At 38.9% G+C, this 19330-nt stretch overlaps 1 protein-coding gene across 2 annotated transcripts in view; it reads left to right on the forward strand.

Moving 5' to 3' along the window:
• USO1 (USO1 vesicle transport factor) overlaps positions 1-19330 on the forward strand; it is an 88793-nt gene that overhangs the window by 16478 nt on the left and 52985 nt on the right. The window contains exons 2-4 of one of the 2 annotated variants that reach the window (XM_007998916.3): positions 6068-6154; positions 6235-6299; positions 14882-14958. In XM_007998916.3, the coding sequence (XP_007997107.1) occupies positions 6068-6154; positions 6235-6299; positions 14882-14958 (229 nt within the window). Of the gene's footprint in view, positions 1-6067; positions 6155-6234; positions 6300-14881; positions 14959-19330 lie in introns of those variants that run through there. The other variant, XM_073017410.1, reaches the window with a different exon arrangement.

The following is a 19330-nucleotide window of genomic DNA, read 5'->3' on the forward strand; positions in this document are numbered from 1 at the left end:
AGATTACAGATGTAAGCCGCCATGCTCAGCCATAAGTTGTTCTTATATTCACCTTTGACTCTTAAAGGTTTGGAATATGGTTGACTGATTTGGGTTTAGTTATTTTAAGTCACTAGTAGGAAAGTTCTCATTAAAATCCCCAATTGAGATTTACTTTACTTAACATTAAAACTCAACATATTTTATTTAAGAATAAAAGTGATTCATCCATGTATTTTTAAAAACCACATCAAATTTAAAAGATAAAAAGTATGTTTATGTTCTCAAAAATAGTCTTGATACATATTTACCCCAACTCAGGAATGATGAATTTCATTTTTATATGTAAAAACAATACACTTTAAAATAGTTATTAATTTTAATATTTTTAAGGTATATTTTGCAACTACCAAAAAAATTAGTGATTTGCTTATTAATCAGAGCCCATTGAAGCAGATAAGGAAATTCATTAGGAAAACTTTTTTTATTTAGCAGTTTAAATCTTGGATATTCTTATTTTTTTTCACATTGTTTTAAATCAGTCATCATTGCCAGAGATACTAGGCATTTAAAAGTATTTTAAAAGGGAAAGTTTTTATGTTTTAGAAGGTCTCTTCTATGTTTTAGAAGTATTTAGAAATACTCTTCTAGTGTATTTTAATAGAACCTATATATGTATATGAGTGTTCGAATATATATAAATTAAACATTATTTGATTCATAGATATATCAAGTGACTGGCCCCACAGTGTCTCATACCTGTAATCCCAGCACTTTGGGAGACTGGGTAAGGAGGATGGCTTGAGGCCGGGAGTTCAAGACCAGCCTGGGCAGCATAGCGAGACCCCCTATCTCTACAAAACAAAAAATTAGCTGGGCACAGTGGCTGGTGCCTATAGTTCCAGCTACTCTGGAGGCTGAGGTGGGAGGATGACTTGAAGCCAGGAGTTTGAGTTTACAGTGAGGCACAGTCATGTCACTGTACTCCAGCCTGGGTGACAGAGTTAGATGCTGCCTCTAAAAAATAAAATATATAAAGCTTAAAAACTCAAATAGAGATCAGGCACAGTGGCTCACGCCTGTAATCCTAGCACTTTGGGAGGCCAGAGTTGGTGGATCACTTGAGGCCAGGAGTTCAAGACCAGCTTGGCCAACAAGGTGAAACCCTATCTCTACTAAAAATACAAAGCTAGCCCGGCGTGGTGACACACACCTGTAATCCCAGCTGCTTTGGAGGCTGAGGCCGAGAATCACTTGAACCCAGAAGGCAGAGGTTGCAGTGAGCCAAGATCGCACCACTGCATTCCAGCCTGGGCGACAGAGCAAAATCCTGTCTCCAAAGATAAAAAAAATAAAACCCTCAAATGGACCAGTTTTCTTACTCTGAATAAAATGTGCTGATTTATACATTTTAAAATGTACAAACAATTACAAAATTATTTTCTCCTCCTTTCTCATATTGTCTCATGAACTACTAATCATTTAATTCACTACTTATTCCTTAATTCTTTTTTTTTTTTTTTTGAGGTGATTATCATTATTATTGTTATTTGAGATAGGGTCTCTCCGTGTCACCCAGGCTGGAGTGCAGTGACACAGTCATTGCAAGGCTCATTGCAGCCTTGAACTCCTGGGCTCAAGCAATCCTCCCACCTTAGTCTCCCAAGTACCTGGGACTATATGCACACACTACCATGCCCAGATAATTATTTATTTGGTAGAGATGGGGGTCTCACTATGTGACCTGGCTGGTTTTGAACTGCTGGCCTCAAGCAATCTTCACACCTCAGCTTCCCAAAGTGCTGGGATTACAGGCATGAGCCACTATGCCCAGCCACCCTCCAGTATTTATTTCTTTTTTTTTTTTTTTTTTTTTTTAACAGGCTGGAGTACAGTGGTGCTATTTTGGCTCACTGCAACCTCCACCTCCCAGGCTCAAGCAATTCTTGTGCCTCAGCCTCCTGAATAGCTGAGACTACAGGCGTGCACCACCATGCCTGGCTAGTTTTTTGTAGTTTTAGTAGACAGGGGGTTTTGCCACATTGCCTAGGCTGGTCTTGAACTCCTGAGCTCAGGCAATCCACCCCTCTCAGCCTCCCAAAGTGCTGGGATTACAGGTGTGAGCCAACCGCACCCAGCCATCCTCCAGTATTTCTAAAGCTGAGTTTCTCTACCAGTATCGAACAGCTTTTATATTTCTGCATTTAGCAAGTAATGATTGAAGAGCATCCAGACATGGAAATTTATATTTTGAGGCAAGTACCTCTATACACCAACCAAAGGTAAGATTGAGGCTAGATTCAAGCCCTGCATGGTACTGGGACTAAGAACCTCAAGGTAGATAAGAATCCCAGATCTAGAACCAGTACTTGAGGTTTAAGACTGAGAAGCAGCAGAAAATGCCTGGGGGGAAAAAAAAAATTCCCATTCATAGTATCAACTATAAGCTACCTTAAAAAAACGAGCAAAAGATGCACAAGACCTAAGTAAAGGCAATTGCATTCTTGCTTTGGAAAACTATTTTGACCCAACACATTCTTTGAGCTGACAGTAATGAGGTTCAAGTTTTTAAGAGATAACTAAGTAGTTTTTCTAAGTGGTTTAAAAAAAATGTGTGTGTGTATATATAGTATATATATATGTGTATATATGTGTGTGTCTATATGTGTATGTATGTGTGTGTATATATGTGTATATATTTGTGTGTGTGTGTGTATATATAGTAAGAAAAGTGTCAACCAGTTATTTAAGAAAGAGAAAATTATATTATTTCCAGGAATGATTTTTAAATGTGAACAGTTAGAATGAATAAAGAAAGAATGTAAAGCTAGGCTTGGTTATCCTGCTATATCTGCTATATGAAGAAATGCAAATCAGCAGTTGTAAAGACTCAGAAATCCTGCAGTGCACAAACCGAGTTAATTTCGTATAACCTTGTATTTCCCACTTGTTCTGTGATCGTAGGGAATCTATTAATATCTTCTGGGACACTAGAAATCTGCAAAACATATTTTGGGAAATGCTATATGTATTTGAACACCATTAATTCAGATATGTAGGGTGCAAACATTTGCATTGCCAAAATCTTAATATACAGAATCTTTAAAGAACGTAATAAACTTATACTTTCCTTTTTTTTTTTTTTTTTTTTAAATGGAGAAACAAGGTCTCACTCTGTTGTTCAGGCTGGAGTGCAGTAGCATGATCATAGCTCATTGCAGTCTCTAAATTCTGAGTTCAAGTGATCCACCTGCCTTAGCCTGCTAAGTAGCTAGGACTGCAGGCTCACACCGTCATACCCAGCTAATTTCATTTTTTGTAGAGACATGGTCTCACTATGTTGCCCAGACTGGTCTCAAACTCCTGGCCTAAAGTACATTCTTCAATAAGTTAAAATACTTGCTGTTTTATGATAGTCTTGGAAAAAAAATAAAAGTTAAAATACTAATTGGTTGAGCTAGAAAGGACCCAAGTGTTTTTTAAACTATGTTCTTTTTTTTTTTTTTTTTGAGACGGAGTCTTGCACTGTCGCCCAGGCTGGAGTACAGTGGAGTGATCTTGGCTCACTGCAAGCTCCACCTCCCGGGTTCACCCCATTCTCCTGCCTCAGCCTCTCGAGTAGCTGGGACTACAGGCACCTGCCACCATGCCCAGATAATTTTTTTTGTATTTTTAATAGAGACGGGGTTTCACCATGTTAGCCAGGATGGTCTCGATCTCCTGACCTCGTGATCTGCCCACCTTGGCCTCCCAAAGTGCTAGGATTACAGGCGTGAGCCACCACGCCTGGCCTAAACTATGTTCTTTATCAGATGTTTTCCAAATATTTTCACCCAGTCTGTGGTTTACCTTTTCAGTCTCTTCATACTGTCTTTTGAACAGCAGAAGCAGGGCTGGGTGCAGTGGCTCACATCTGTAATCCCAGCACTTTGGGGGGCCAATGTGGAAGAATCGCTTGAGACTAGGAGTTCAAGAGAAGACTGAGCAACATAGTTAGACCCTGTCTCTAAAAATTACAAGAAGATTAGCCAGGTGTGGTTGTGGTTGTGTGCCTGTGGGCCTAGCTACTCGAGAGGCTGAGGTGGGAGGATTGCTTGAGCACAGGAGGTTGAGGCTACGGTGAGCTGTGATTGCACCACTGTACTCCAACCTGGGAGATAGAGCAAGAACCCATCTCAAAAAAAAAAAAAAAAAAAGCAAAAGTGATGAAATCTAATTTATTACATTTTTCTTATTTATTTATTTATTTATTTATTTATTTATTTATTTATTTTTGAGACAGAATCTCATTCTGTCACCAGGCTGGAGTGCAGTGGTGTGATCTCAGCTCACTGCAACCTCCGCCTCCCAGGTTCAAGCGATTCTCCTGCCTCAGCTTCCCGAGTAGCTCCCAGATAATTTTTGTATTTTTAGTAGAGACAGGGTTTCACCATGTTGGCCAGGATGGCCTCGATCTCTTGACTTTGTGATCTGCCCGCCTTGGCCTCCCCAAGTGCTGAGATTACAGGTGTGAACCACTGTGCCCATTCTACATTTTTCTTTTATGAATGTGGCATCTTAGAAGTCTTTGCCTAAATAAAGGTCACGAGGATTTTCTCATATGCTTTCTTCTAGAAGTTTTATAGTTTTAGGTTTCCAAATTCTTTTTAAATGTAATTTTATATGCACAATCTGGTACTTTTGCTTTACTGAATCCGTAATTTAAATTTAGTTTTATAACTTGCTTTTTTTCTTCTCATTACTATACCACAGTATTTTCATATCAGTAGTTAATTCTTTTGAATACCTACATGGTGTTCCATCCAAGAATGTATTACAATTGTATTAGCATGTTATCTGTTTTTTTCCTATTTTAATAATGTTCCAAGAGTTGTTTTAAAATTCAGTTGAAATTTTGGTTTCTATAAATTATTTCATTTTATTTATTTATTTATTTTTGAAACGGAGCCTCACTTTGTCACCCAGGCTGGAGTGCAGTGGCACAGTCTCGGCTCCCTGCAACCTCCGCGTGCCAGGTTCAAGCAATTCTCCTGCTTCAGTCTCCCGAGTAGCTGGGACTACAGGCACATGCCACCATGCCCAGCTAATTTTTTATATTTTTAGTAGAGACGGGATTTCACCATATTTGCCAGGTTAGTCTTGAACTCCTGACCTCAGGTGATCCACCCGCCTCAGCCTCCCAAAGTGCTGGGACTACAGGCATGAGCCACCGTGCCCGGCCAAGATGTGTTTTAAAATTCAGTTTAAATTTTGGTTTCAGCTGGGCGCAGTGGCTCACGCCTGTAATCCCAGCACTTTGTGGGGCCCAGGCGGGTGGATGGCCTGAAGTCAGGAGCTCTAGACCAGCCTGGCCAATATGGTGAAACCCTGTCTGCTAAAAATACTAAAATTTGCCGGGCATGGTGACAGGTGCCTGTAATCCCAGCTTTTCAGGGGGCCGAGGCAGTAGAATCGCTTGAACCCAAAAGGCGGAGGTTACAGTGAGTTGAGATCGCACTGTCACACTCCAGCCTGGGGGACAAGAGCGAGACTTTGTCTCAAAAAAAAAAAAAATTTTTTTTGGATTTCTATAAATTATTTTATAATGAAGCATTTCATCCTTGTACATTTTGAAGCACACTTAAAACATAAAAGTTTTGACATAAAGTTTTGACTTTTCAAATATATGATGAAAATGTTAGGAAAAAGTTATGATGTAAACAATTACTATTTTAAAAATTTTAAATAACTGTCTATCTTCTATCATAACCATATTGGATTATGCTCCCCTCCTGGTTCACACAGTCATAATAGACCTAATTAGAAAGCTATGATTTTACCAATTATTTCTTTTAATTCCTCGATTTATATGCTTTATTTTGACTTCTCTTTCAGCCCCTCCCACTTTTTAAGTCTCTGCAAAAAAAACTATTTGGTCTCTGTAATGAGGTTATGCTACTACCAAATGGGTAGTTAGATTTCTGAAAGACTATTTCTGTTACATCCCGTGTGCTGATTTTTTTTTTTAATTACATGGCATAAATTTAGGGGATAAAAATTTCATGTTTTTTTAGAATTATTTTAATGCCATTTTATTTTTTCATGACAGATTCAAAAGCTTTGTGACAGAGTAGCTTCATCTACTTTATTGGATGATCGAAGAAATGCAGTGCGTGCTCTCAAATCATTATCTAAGGTTTGTAACTTTGTAAATGTTTTAAGTTTCTTAAGTTGGATATTAGTTACTTTAGTAACATTTTTATTTTTTATGTGCAGAAATATCGCTTGGAAGTGGGTATACAAGCTATGGAACATCTTATTCATGTTTTACAAACAGATCGGTAAGTCTCTGTGTAATTATTTTTTTCCCTAATATTTCTTGAAATTTTAGTTTGTTTTAGAGTCAGCATCACTATTCCAAAAGATTGCTGCTTTTTTTGGTAGAGATGGGGTTTGCCATGTTGCCCAGGCTGGTCTCGAACTCCTGGGCTTAGGCGATCTGCCCACCTTGGCCTCCCAAAGTACTGGGATTATAGGTGTGAGCCACTGCGCCTGGCCCCAAAAGTTGTTGACATACTAAAGCTATTAAGTTTTTACTCCAGTTGTCATTTTGATAAATATTTATTGGACACTGAGTACAAGCCACTGTGTTAAGCATAGAACAGACATAAAAATGGGATGAAGCAACTCTTTCATTTAGAGGCTTGAGATTTTGAGTTTGAATTGGGCAAGTGGTATTCATTTACGTTGGGCAAGTAGATATTCATTTACATATAATATACATATTTTGGTATTCAGACTTGCTTTTTGAGAGAAATAAACTGCAGTAATAAGAGTTAAATGTTAAATATGAGCCTGTCTTAAGAGAAAGATTGCCAGGTATGGTGGCTCAAGCCTGAAATTCCAGCACCTTGGAAGGTTGAGGTGGGAGGATTGCTTGAGCCCGGGAGTTCGATACTAGTCTGGGCAATATGAAAAATAAAAATTAGACCAGGAATGGTGGCTCATGCCTGGAATCCCAGCAATTTGGGAAGCCGGGGCAGGTGGATTACTTGAGATCAGGAGTTCGAGACCAGCCTGGCCAAATGGTAAAACCCAGTCTCTACTAAAAATACAAAAATTAGCCAGGCCCGCTGGTGTGTGCCTGTAATCCCAGCTACTCAGGAGTCTGAGGCAGGAGAAATCACTTGAACCCAGGAGATGGAGACTACAGTTAACCAAGATCGAGCAACTGCACTTCAGCCTGGGCAACAGAGCAAGGCTCTGTCTCACAAAAACAAAGAAGATAAATAATAAAATAAAATAAAAATTAGCTGGGTGTGGTGTCACATACCTGTGGTCCCAGCTTCTCGGGAGGCTGAGGTGGGAGGATCACTTGAGCCTAGGAAGTCAAGGCTGCAGTGAGCCATGATCATACCACTGTACTCCAACCTGGGCAGCAGAGTGAGACCTTGTCTTGAAAAAATAAATATAAATTTAAAGAAAAAGAAGCGGCCGGGCACGGTGGCTCATGCCTGTATTCCCAGCACTTTGGGAGGCTGAGGCGGGCGGATCGTCTGAGGTCGGGAGTTCAAGACCAGCCTGACCAACATGGAGAAACCCTGTCTCTACTAAAAGTACAAAATATAGCCGGTTATGGTGGCACATGCGTGTAATCCCAGCTACTAGAGAGGCTGAGGCAGGAGAATCGCCTGAACCTGGGAGGCAGAGGTTGCGGTGAGCCAAGATCACGCCATTGCACTCCAGCCTGGGCAACGAGAGCGAAACTCCATCTCAAAAAAAAAAAGAAAGAAAGAAAAAGAAGCATCATTTAGCCTATTTTTAGCTCTTTCAATTTTTTTTCGGGTTTTTTTTTTTTTTTTTTGACAGAGTTTCATTCTGGTTGCCCAGGCTAGAGTACAATAGTGTAATCTAGGCTCACTGCAACCTCTGCCTCCCAGGTTCAAGCGATTCTGCTGCCTCAGCCTCCCAAGAACCTGGGATTACAGGCATGCACCACCATGCCTGGCTAATTTTGTATTTTTAGTAGAGATGGGGTTTCTCGATGTTGATCAGGCTGGTCTCGAACTCCCGACCTTAGGTGATCCACCCACCTCGGCCTCTCAAAGTGCTAGGGATTACAGGTGTGAGCCACCACACCTGGCCGTCAATTTCTTTTTAAGAGATGTTATCTCCATCTTTGGTTTTCATTAACTCTGCATGGATAGCTTCCAGATCTTAGCTACAGTCGAATGTGTCTTATAAGCTTTAGCTGCACATCATACATTTCTACCCTACCGAAATCTCTCATAAGCCTTTCAGATTTAAAATATTCAAAGTTAATTTATCTCTGGTCCTCCTTCTAGGCTTTCCATGCTCCCTTCAACTGCTTTTACCCTAAGTTCATCTCAGTCATGAGCATCTTTCCATTCAAGCGAGAAACTGGAGGATTCTTAGGGAACCCATTCCTCTCTTGAACCCATCATGCCTACATAGGCAAAAAAAACAGCTAGAGTCCATTATTTTCTTTCCATTTCCTTTTTTGGCCTTAGTTCTGGCTCAATGTCAATCACTTAAATAATTTCCATAACCTCTGTGTTGGTTATCTTTGGCTGTGTAGCAAATTACTTTGAAACTTAGTGGTTCAAAATAAAATATTTATCATCTCACAGTTTCTGTGGATCAGGAATTGAGGAGCAACTTAGCTAAGTGAGCTGAGGGTCTCTCATGAGGTTGCCATGAAGCCATCAGCCAGGTCTGCAGTCATCTGAAGGCATGACTGGGGCTGGAGGATCTGATTCCAAGATGACTTACTCACATTACTGTTGACAAGAGGCCTCAGTTCCTCACCATGTTTCTCTCTCAGTAGGGCTGTTTGATATGGCAGCTGCTCTCCCAGAGCAAACTATCCTAGAGAGATAACAAACAGAAAGCCACAATGCCTTTTATAACTCAATCTCCAAAGTCATGTACTGGCAATCCCATCATATTCTAGTTGTTAGAAGCAGGTTAATAAGTACGGTCTATACTTAAGGAGAGGAGAATTAGGCTTCACTTTTTTGAAAGGAGCTGAATCGAAAAGTTTTGGACATAGTTGAAAACAATCATCATCTCCAAAGTATTATTTTCCTCCAATCTCTTTGTATTTCCATTCAGTCTATATATTGCAAGAATTATCCTTCTGAAATGCACATCTTCAGTCTTTCTCCCATTTAATGCATTTCACCAGTTCAGTGAAGTGTTAAGTTCATGTTTCTCAAACAAAGCAAAAAATAAATGCTTTTAAAAGATCTGTGTACTGCCTGTCTAACCTCATAGATTCGTTTTCAGTTATATTTCAGTTATGCCCAGCTGCTTTTCCATACCAGTTAGGACCTTTTTTCTTCTCCCCAGTGTAACTCAAATTGACCACCTTTTCAAAACCAATAAGTCTAGTGTATTTGAATAAGTGAATTGGATGCATCAGGTCTCTCTGTGTTATTAACATCATAGTAGGTAACTGTGGTAGACAGAATTGTGGTCTCCCAAAGATATCTACATCCTAATCAACAAAACCTGTGAATTTTATCTTAGATAGTGAGAGAGATTTTGCAGATATGATTAAGTTAAGGACTTTGAGATGAGAGAATTATTCTGGATTACCCTGGTGGACCCAGTGTTATCACAGGGTCCTTAGAAGTAGAACAGGAAAAGGCCGGGCGTGGTGGCTGACACCTGTAATCTCAGCACTTTGGGAGGCCGAGGCAGGCAAATCATGAGGTCAGGAGATCGACACCATCCTGGCTAACACGGTGAAACCCCATCTCTACCAAAAATACAAAAAATCAGCTGGGCATGGTGGCGGGTGCCTGTAATCCCAGCTACTCAGGAGGCTGAGGCAGGAGAATGGCAAGAATCCAGGAGGTGGAGCTTGCAGTGAGGCAGGATGGTGCCACTGCACTCCAGCCTGGGCAACAGAGCAAGACTCTGTCTCAAAACAAAAAAGAAGTAGAACAGGAATGCAGAAGAGGAGGTCAGAGTCCTGTGATAGGAAAAAAAGACTCAACCTGCTCTTGGTGGCTTTGAAAATGGAGAGAAAGAGCCATGAGCCAGGGAATGTGGGTGGCCTTTAGAAGAGCTAGAAAAAAGAAGCAGATTAGTGTGATGATTATACATACATACAATCTTTTTTATTCTATGAGTGTGAAATCACACGCACATTTTATTACCGAGTCTTATAAAGTTAATGATGAAATGATTAATATCTCAGTATGGAAAAGAGAATGCATCTCTTATGTAAAGTGGTCTTTATTGTCTTTTTTGTTGTTTTTTTTTTTTTTTGAGACAGAGTTTCACTCTTGTTCCCCAGGCTAGAGTGCAATGGCATGATCTCGGCTCACTGCACCCTCTACCTCCTGGGTTCAAGTGATTCTCCTGCCTCAGCCTCCCAAGTAGCTGGGATTACAGGCACCTGCCACCACAGCCGGCTAATTTTTTGTATTTTTAGTAGAGATGGGGTTTCTCCATGTTGGTCAGGCTGGTCTCGAACTCCTGACCTCAGGTGATCTGCCCGCCTCAGCCTCCGAAGTGCTGGGATTACAGGCATGAGCCACTGCGCCCAGCTATTGTCATTTTTGCCACACAGCAGAAGTGTGTAGATAGTCTTGATAAAGGTTAACTAATAGGTTAAAAAAATTTATTGCATATTTACTGTGTTAGGCATTATGCTTAGAAGTAGAGTATACCACATGGTCTTGTGAATGTGTGAACAAATAATTGTATCACGTCAGGGGCTGCTGAATGTTTTATTTTAACTCTCAGACAATAATAACAAAGAAAAACGTCTAATAGCCTTGTTGTGTTTCACTCCCTTTCTTGTGTTAAATTCCCTTTCCATTTGCCTGTGGTACTTACCTGTTTTCCTGTTTTCAGAGTGTTCTCTGAAGATTTTTTTAAATTTAATTGAATGCAGGGGTCTATTTATTTTATTTTATTTTTTTTTTAGACAAAAGTCTCACTCTGTTGCCCAGGCTGGAGTGCAGTGGCACGATCTCGGCTCACTGCATCACTGCAGCCTCCACTTCCTGGTTCAAGCGATTCTCCTGCCTCAACCTCTGAAGTAGCTGGGACTACAGGCACATGCCACTCCAGCTAATTTTTTGTTTTTTTGGTTTTTTGGTTTTTTTTTAGTAGAGATGGGGTTACACCATCTTAGCCAGGATGGTCTCAATCTTCTGACCTCGTGATCTGCCTGCCTCGGCCTCCCAAAATGCTGGGATTACAGGCATGAGCCACTGTGCTCAGCCTCAGAGGTCTGTATTCTACAACCATCTCCTCTCTCCACATTCTCATCTTCATTACTGTTTCATTTTTCTTCTCCTGACCTATACAACTAATGCTAAGAATCCTTACGCTGAACCCTCTTCATCTTCAGCTATGTCAAACAAAGTTTTGTTCCCTTTCTCAGCATTACCTGAAACCCCATCTGGCTGTGGGGTCTGCTTCCCTATAACCATCCTTTTTTTTTTTTTTTTTTTTTTTCCCGAGACAGAGTTTCGCTCCTATTGCCCAGGCTGGAGTGCAATGGCTCGATCTCGGCTCACCACAGCCTCTGCCTCCCGGGTTCAAGCAATTCTTCTGCCTCAGCCTCCCAAGTAGCTGAGATTACAGGCATGCACCACCATGCCCGGCTAATTTTGTATTTTTAGTAGAGACATGGTTTCTCCATGTTGGTCAGACTGGTCTTGAACTGCTGACCTCAGGTGATCCGCCTGCCTCGGGCTCCCGAAGTGCTGGATTACAGGTGTGAGCCACCACGCCCAGCCCCCTATAACCATCTTAAGGAGAGACCGCTCATTCTCCTAACTCCCATACTCAGGGCCCAAAACTTGTCTGTCACTGATGTTTTCAAAACCATGATACCTCAATGGTTTTTTTAAATTGAGATATAATTTGTATATCATAAAGTTCACTCTTTTAAAGTGTAAATTTTAGTGGTTCTAATATATTCACAAAATTGTACAACCATCACCACTCTCTAATTCCAGAACATTTGCATCATGCCAAAAAGAAATCCCATATTCATTATCTGTCATTTTCTGTTTTCCTCCCCCACCCCCTCTCGCATACTTGGCAACCACTAATCTACTTTCTGTCTTTATAGATTTGACTGTTTTGGACATTTCATATAGATGGAATTATACCATATGTGGCCTTTGTTTCTGGCTTCTTCGACAGCATAGTATTTTAAGGTTCATCCATGTTGCAGCATGTATTAGTACATCTTTCTTTTTTATGGCTGAATAATCAATTGTTGGACATTTTGGGTATTTCCACTTTTTTGCTATTATGAGTAATGCTGCTATGAACATTCATGTACTGATTTTTGTAAGGACGTACATTTTCATTTCACTGTGTTCTGTATCTAGCAGTGCAATTGCTGGGTCGTGGGGTAAGTTGTTTAACTTTTTGAGGAATTGCCAAACTCTGTTCACTACAGAGTATAAATACTTGTATAAAATGGCTATAACATTTTATATTTCCATCCGCAATGTATGAAGGTCCCAATTTCTCTGTATTCTTACCAGCACTTGTTATTAACCTTTATTAAAAAGTGACCATCCTAGTAAGTATAAAGTGGTATTTCTTAATTTCTTTTTTTTTTTTTTTTTTTTTTTGAGATGGAGTCTCTCTCTGTTGCCCAGGCTGGAGTGCAGTGGCACGATCTCGGCTCACTGCAACCTCCGCCTCCCGGGTTCAAGTGATTCTCCTGCCTCAGCCTCCCCAGTAGCTAGGATTACAGGCATGCACCACCACACCCAGCTAATTTTTGTATTTTTAGTAGAGAAGGAGTTTCACCACATTGGCCAGGCTGCTCTCAGACTCCTTACCTCACGTGATCCGCCTGCCTTGGCCTCCCAAAGTGCTAGGATTACAGGTGTGAGCCACTGCGCCCTGCCTCATTTTCTTTCTTTTTTTTTCTTTTTTTTTTTTGAGATGGAGTTTTGCTTTCGTTGCCCAGGCTGGAGTGCAGTGGCGCAATCTGGCTCACCACAACCTCTCCTCCTGGGTTCAAACGATTCTCCTGCCTCAGCCTCCCAAGTAGCTGGGATTAGAGGCATGCACCTACCACTCCCAGCTAATTTTTTGTATTTTTAGTAGAGACGGGGTTTCTCCGTATTGGTCAGGCTGGTCTCGAACTCCTGACCTCAGGTGATCCCCCCCGACCTCGGCCTCCCAAGCTGCTGGGATTATAGGCATAAGCCACCGCGCCCAGCCCAGCCTCGTTTTCTAATTGTTTTGATTTGCATTTCCCCAATGACTGAAGATGTTGACGGTGTTGTGATTATTGGTCATTTGGAGAAATGTCTATTCATATCCTTTACCCATTTTTAATTGGGTTACTGTCTTTCTGTTTTTTGTTTGTTTGTTTTTTGAGATGGAATCTCACTCTGTCGCCCAGGCTGGAGTGCAGTGGTGGGAGCTCAACTGACTACAGCCTCCACCTCCCAGGTTCAAGCAATTCTCCTGCCTCTACTCCCAAGTAGGCATGCACCAGCACGCCCTGCTAATTTTTGTGTCTTTAGTAAAGACGGGGTTTTGCCATGTTAGCAAGGCTGGTCTTGAACTCCTGAGCTCAAGCAGTCTGCCCACATTGGCCTCCTAAAGTGCTGAGATTACAGGTGTGAGCCACCACATCTGGCCTACTTGTCTTTTTTATTTTATATATATGTATGTATGTGTGTATATATATATTTTCTAGATACATCTCTTATCTTGGCTTATGACAACCTCTGCCTCCCGAGTTCAAGCGATTCTCATTCCTCAGCCTCCCAAATATTTGGGATTACAAGTGTGTGCCACTATGGCCGGCTAATTTTTGTATTTTTGGTAGAGATAGGGTTTCACTACGTTGGCCAGGCTGGTCTCGAACTCCTGAGTTCAGATCCACCCACTTTGGCCTTTCGAAGTGCTGGGATGACAGGCATGAGCCACCGCATGCGGCCAAACATTTTAAAATTTTGATGAAGTTTAATTTATCTGCTGTATCTTTTGTTGCTTGTGCTTTTGGTGTCATCTAAGAAACCATTGCCTAATCTAAGGTTGTAAGGATTTAAGCCTGTGTTTTCTTCTAAGGGTTTTATAGCTTTAACTCTTACTTATATTTAGGTCTTTCATCCATTTTGAGTTAATTTTTATCTATAGTGTGAGATGGGGCCCAATTTCATTCTTCTGTGTGTTGCTATCTAGCTGACCCAGCACCATTTGTTTAAGAGACTATCCCTTCCTCATTAAATGGTCTTGGCACTTTTACTGAAAATTAATTGAAATAAACATCACTGTTTATTTCTAGACTGTCAATTCTGTTTTATTGATCTACATGTCTGTCTCTATCACAGTGCCACACAGTCTTTTTTACTGTAACTTCTTAGTAAGTTTTGAAACTGGGAAGTGTGAGTTCTTCAGCTTTGTCCTTCATTTTCAAGATTGTTTTGGCTGTTCTGGCTTTGTCCTTCATTTTCAAGATTGTTTGGCTTGCATCTCCATATGACTTTTATGATTAGCTTGTCAATTTCTGCAAAAACAGCATTTAGGATTTTGACAGGGATTATGTTAAATCTGTGACTTAAGTTAGAATATATTACTCTTTTCCTATTCATGAATACAGCATATCTTTTTATTTATTTGGGCCTTAAGTAGTTTCTTTCAACAATGTCTTGTAGTTTTCCATGTAGTAGTCTTATACTTCTTTAGTAAAGTTTACTGTCAAGTATTTTAATCTTTTTGATGTTACTTACTTACTTTTTGATGTTAATTACACATTTTTTACAGTTTGCACTCTGATGTTTTCTTAGAGTAGGCCTTTAGAAATGGAATTTTCTAAAATTGCTAAATAACTAAAAATGGTCGTAACAGTTTACACTCTCATCAGCAGTGTATAAGTGTAATAATTTCTTTTTTCCAGTTCGGATTCTGAAATAATAGGTTATGCTTTGGACACACTATATAATATAATATCTAATGATGAAGAAGAAGAAGTAGGTAAGTTTCCAGTTATTTTTACTGTGTTTTCTGTACATAAAATTAACTGGGTTGTGCTAATTTTGCTGGTTTTAAAGTTGGACTTATTTTATAAATGTGTAAGTTTTTTTACTTTTTTCATTAAAAGAATTTAATAAACACATAGGCTTAGATCTAGAAAAGTGTCTTTAGGATGATTGCTTTGTGTGTAAATCGTAACATTATAGTGAGATGGAATAAGATCCTTCTTTGTAAGTAGTATTTTTCCCCACTTGTGTTTGGTTTTAGTTAGGCAGTATGCATGTTAGCCAGTTCTAGATTAAATAATTATTTATGGCTATTGATTGAAAATATATATTATTATCTAGTGAGCAATATAAAATTAGAGGGTTTTTCCTAATAAATACTTAAATTTTTATGTAGGACTTATGTTAATTTATAAAGTGCAACAGTTTATTAAATTTAGATTTTTTTTCTTTACGTTATGTCTGTTTGGTGAACAATGATATGAATCAGTTTGAAATCCACACGTTTCTTTGGCACATTCATTTTTTTTTTAAATGCCTGCACACTTAACATAAAGTTGTCTGTTTTTATTTATTGTCACTGTGTAAAGCTTGATTAGAAGTCTGTATACATTTTGTCCTGTATACATTTTGTTCTATATGTTGCAAAACATATGCAGTAACATTTCACAGTTCTGTTGAAGAGTGTATTTGTCATATCAAATTGGCTGTTACAGTAGGACATAGTAGATTTTTCATTATTCTGTAAAGTCAGAACAGTGGATATATTCATATATTTTATAAATCTAATTTAGACTGAAATTATATGATCTCTCAAAATTCTGAGAAGACAGATAATAAAGAAGTATAGATACATATTGACTTTGCTCTTATTTTATTAAAATAAAGATAGAGCAGGAATATATGTCAATGTTAACTTCATAGAATACCAGTATTGAGAACATCTGAAACTGGATCATGTTGCATAGTCACAATTTCTTAGACATAAATATTATTTTTAAAAAACTTTTATTTTGGCTGCGTGTTATGGTTCATGTCTGTAATCCCAGCACTTTGGAAGGCTGAGGTGGAATGATTGCTTGAACCTAGGAGTTTGAGACCAGCCTGGGCAACATAAGTGAGACCCCATCTCATTAAAAAAAAATTTGTTTCAACAAATTTCTCCATATCTATCTATCCTATAGCTTATTAATTTCTTAAGGGTGAAAAATATTTAGTAAATGTAATTTGGTACCCATGGAAAAAAGGTTGTCAGTCACATGACAATACATATATACAAAACACACAAGAATATACTTTGAAGCAAAAGATACTTATTTTCCCTAGTTATTTCTACAATGAGAAAGTTAGATACAACATAGTTCTTCAAACACATTTTAAAAAATTACATTCTTTTCTTTCCTTTTATCCCCCTTAGTTGTTTCAGATTAAAAATTTAACTCTTTTTCTAGTTAATTTGCTGGGGTAATTTTTTCTGTTCTTAAAAAAAATTTGTAGCAACAATATTTTTTAGGTGGTTGTCTTTGTTATAAATCATGTTATAATCATGTTTAAGCCCACCTGTTTCATTTTTTCTTTGTGTTTTTAGGCTCTTTAATTTAGCATCCAAAAATGATCCTTTGGATAAACAGTAATAGAATCAGTTTTATTAAGGACCTTTTTTTTTCTGAAAATGTAGTCATCCTGAAAGAGTCAATTAAAAAGTAGACATTGGGCTGGCCGCGGTGGCTCACGCCTGTAATCCCAGCACTTTGGGAGGCCGAGAAGGGTGGATCACTTGAGGTCAGGGGTTCGAGACCAGCCTGGCCAACCTGGAGAAACCCCGTCTGTACTAAAAACACAAAAAGTAGCCGGGTATGGTGTTACACACCTGTAATCCCAGCTACTTGACAAGCTGAGGCAGGAGAATCGCTTGAACCTGAGAGGCAGAGGTTGCAGTGAGCCAAGATTGCACTACTGCATTCCAGCCTAGGCAACAGAGCAAGACTCTGTCTTAAAAAAAAAAAAAAAAAAAAAAAAAAAAAAAAAAAAAAGGCCATTGTGGTGGCTCACGCCTGTAATTCCAGCACTTTGGGAGGCCAAGGCGGGCAGATCACGAAGCCAGGAGTTCGAGACCAGCCTGACCAACATGGTGAAACCCTGTCTCTACTAAAAATATCAAAATTAGCCAGGTGTGGTGGCACACGTCTGTAATCCCAACTACTCAGGAGGCTGAGGCAGTAGAATCACTTGAACCCAGGAGGCAGAGGTTGCAGTGAGCCAAGATCACACCATAGCACTCCAGCCTGGGTGACAGAAGGAGACTCTGTCTCAAAAATAAAATAAAATAAAAATAAAAATAGACATTAAGACATGTCCTTCAGTTCTGTTATTGATACTTTGCTTTTATTGCTTTGTGAAATGGTAATTCTTAGCTGACATCATGAACTACATTTTGGAGTTCTTTATGACTATTTTGCAACCTTCTAATGATAAATCTGTCTCCTAGTCCTAAAAATATAGCATATGCTAAATCTCTTTTAGTGTATCTGAGATATTTGACCAAAGTAAATATGGATCTCTTCTTCCAGAGGGTTATGTAGCTTATTAAACATTTTAATTTTAAGCTCCTATTTTACTGTGTATACTACTACATTAAAAAAACTGTTGTCTTTATCACCCGCTTTTTATTTATTTATTTTTGTCTACCTTTTCAGATGATGTTGAAGGTAAAAGATTGCATTTACATATGCATGGTGCTTTTAGGCATAGTTTCTGATAATATAAAAGGACACTGTCAAGTACTGTTTCTTCTGGCTGGTAAAAAATCTGAAATTTGTTTTACTATGTAAGAATTCTTTAATTGAAAAGGAATATTTAATAAACTTACATTACTATTATTTCTACAGCTACTAAATCTGTTTACTGTCCAGAGCACATAAAATATTCTAGGGCACCTTTAAATAAAATTAAAGCTTTTTCTGGCCGGGCGTGGTGGCTCACACTTGTAATCCCAGCACTTTGGGAGGCCAAGGCGGGCAGATCACTTGAGTTCAGGAGTTCAAGATCAGCCTGGCCAGCATGGTGAAACCCTCTTTCTACTAAAAATACAAAAATTAGCCAGGTGTGGTGGCTGGTGCCTGTAATCTCAGTTACTTGGGAGGCTGAGGCAGGAGAATTGCTTGAACCCAGGAGGTTGCAGTGAGCCAAGATCGTGCCACTACACCATCCAGCCTGGGTAACAGAGTGAGACTCCGTCTCAAAAAAAAAAAAAAAAAAAAAAGAATAAATAAAAATTAAAGCTTTTTCTCTGGTAGGACAATTTATCCAAAATTACTTTGTATGTCCTTCCTGGAAAAGAAGTTTTTAGACAGTTCATTTAAAAATACTTGCCAAGTGCAGTGGTGCATGCCTGTAGTCCCAACTACTCGGGAGACTAAAGTGGGAGAATCACTTGAGCCCAGGAGTTCGAGGCTGCAGTGAGCAATGATTGCACCTGTGAATACCCACTGCACTCAAGGCTGGACAACATAGTGAAACCCTGCCTCTAAAAAAAATAAAAATAAAAGTCTTTAAAAGTAATATTTGAATATGTATACCCATATTACCTATATTCAGTAAGAACTGGAAGGTATTCTAGTTCAGAGAATGTATGTTGATATTGTCCCTTTAAAATAATGCATGCTCAGTAATGATGTTTTAGTTATTGACATTTCTTACATTAACTCATAGAACTCACTAATTTTTTATTCTCTCTAATCTCTTTCAAGTTTCATTTACTTTTAACATTGATATTTGTTTTCTTCATAACTAAAGTAACCAAGTTTTTTTTGGTTTGTTTTGTTTTACCAGTTTTCTTGAGGTGCTTAACTTTTTTTAAATGAAGAAGGAAATATTCTTACCTAAAGCAGTATTTAAAAGGTATATAACAAAGTTGCCTATATATAATAAAAATACTAACAAAGAAACTAACTTGTTAAAGTATGAAGCATTACCTTTTGTGACGTTCGAATCCTTTGTTTGACCTCAGATGATACCAGAGCATTGTGCCTTGACTCTTGTCAAGCTATTTCCTTGTTGGATGGTAAAGATCAGTAGTTGTTTCTATTTTTATGATATCATATTTATAAAGAGCTTTAAAACTTATCGAGTCCTTTCATGTTTATCTTATGTAATCCTCATAGCTGCCAGTGAGGTAGGTGGTATTTTTCTACTTTCTAAAGATGAGAAAATGGAAGCCCAGAGATGATGTAACATATGGTATCATTGAGTAAGTAGAAGAACAATTTTACTTTTTTTTTTTTGTTGAGACAGTGTCTCCCTCTGTTGCCAGGCTAGAGTGCAGTGGTGCAGTCTCAGCTCACTGCAGCCTCCGCCTCCTGGGTTCA

Source organism: Chlorocebus sabaeus, chromosome 7 (genome assembly GCF_047675955.1).
Source record: "Chlorocebus sabaeus isolate Y175 chromosome 7, mChlSab1.0.hap1, whole genome shotgun sequence".
Lineage (NCBI taxonomy): Eukaryota > Metazoa > Chordata > Mammalia > Primates > Cercopithecidae > Chlorocebus > Chlorocebus sabaeus.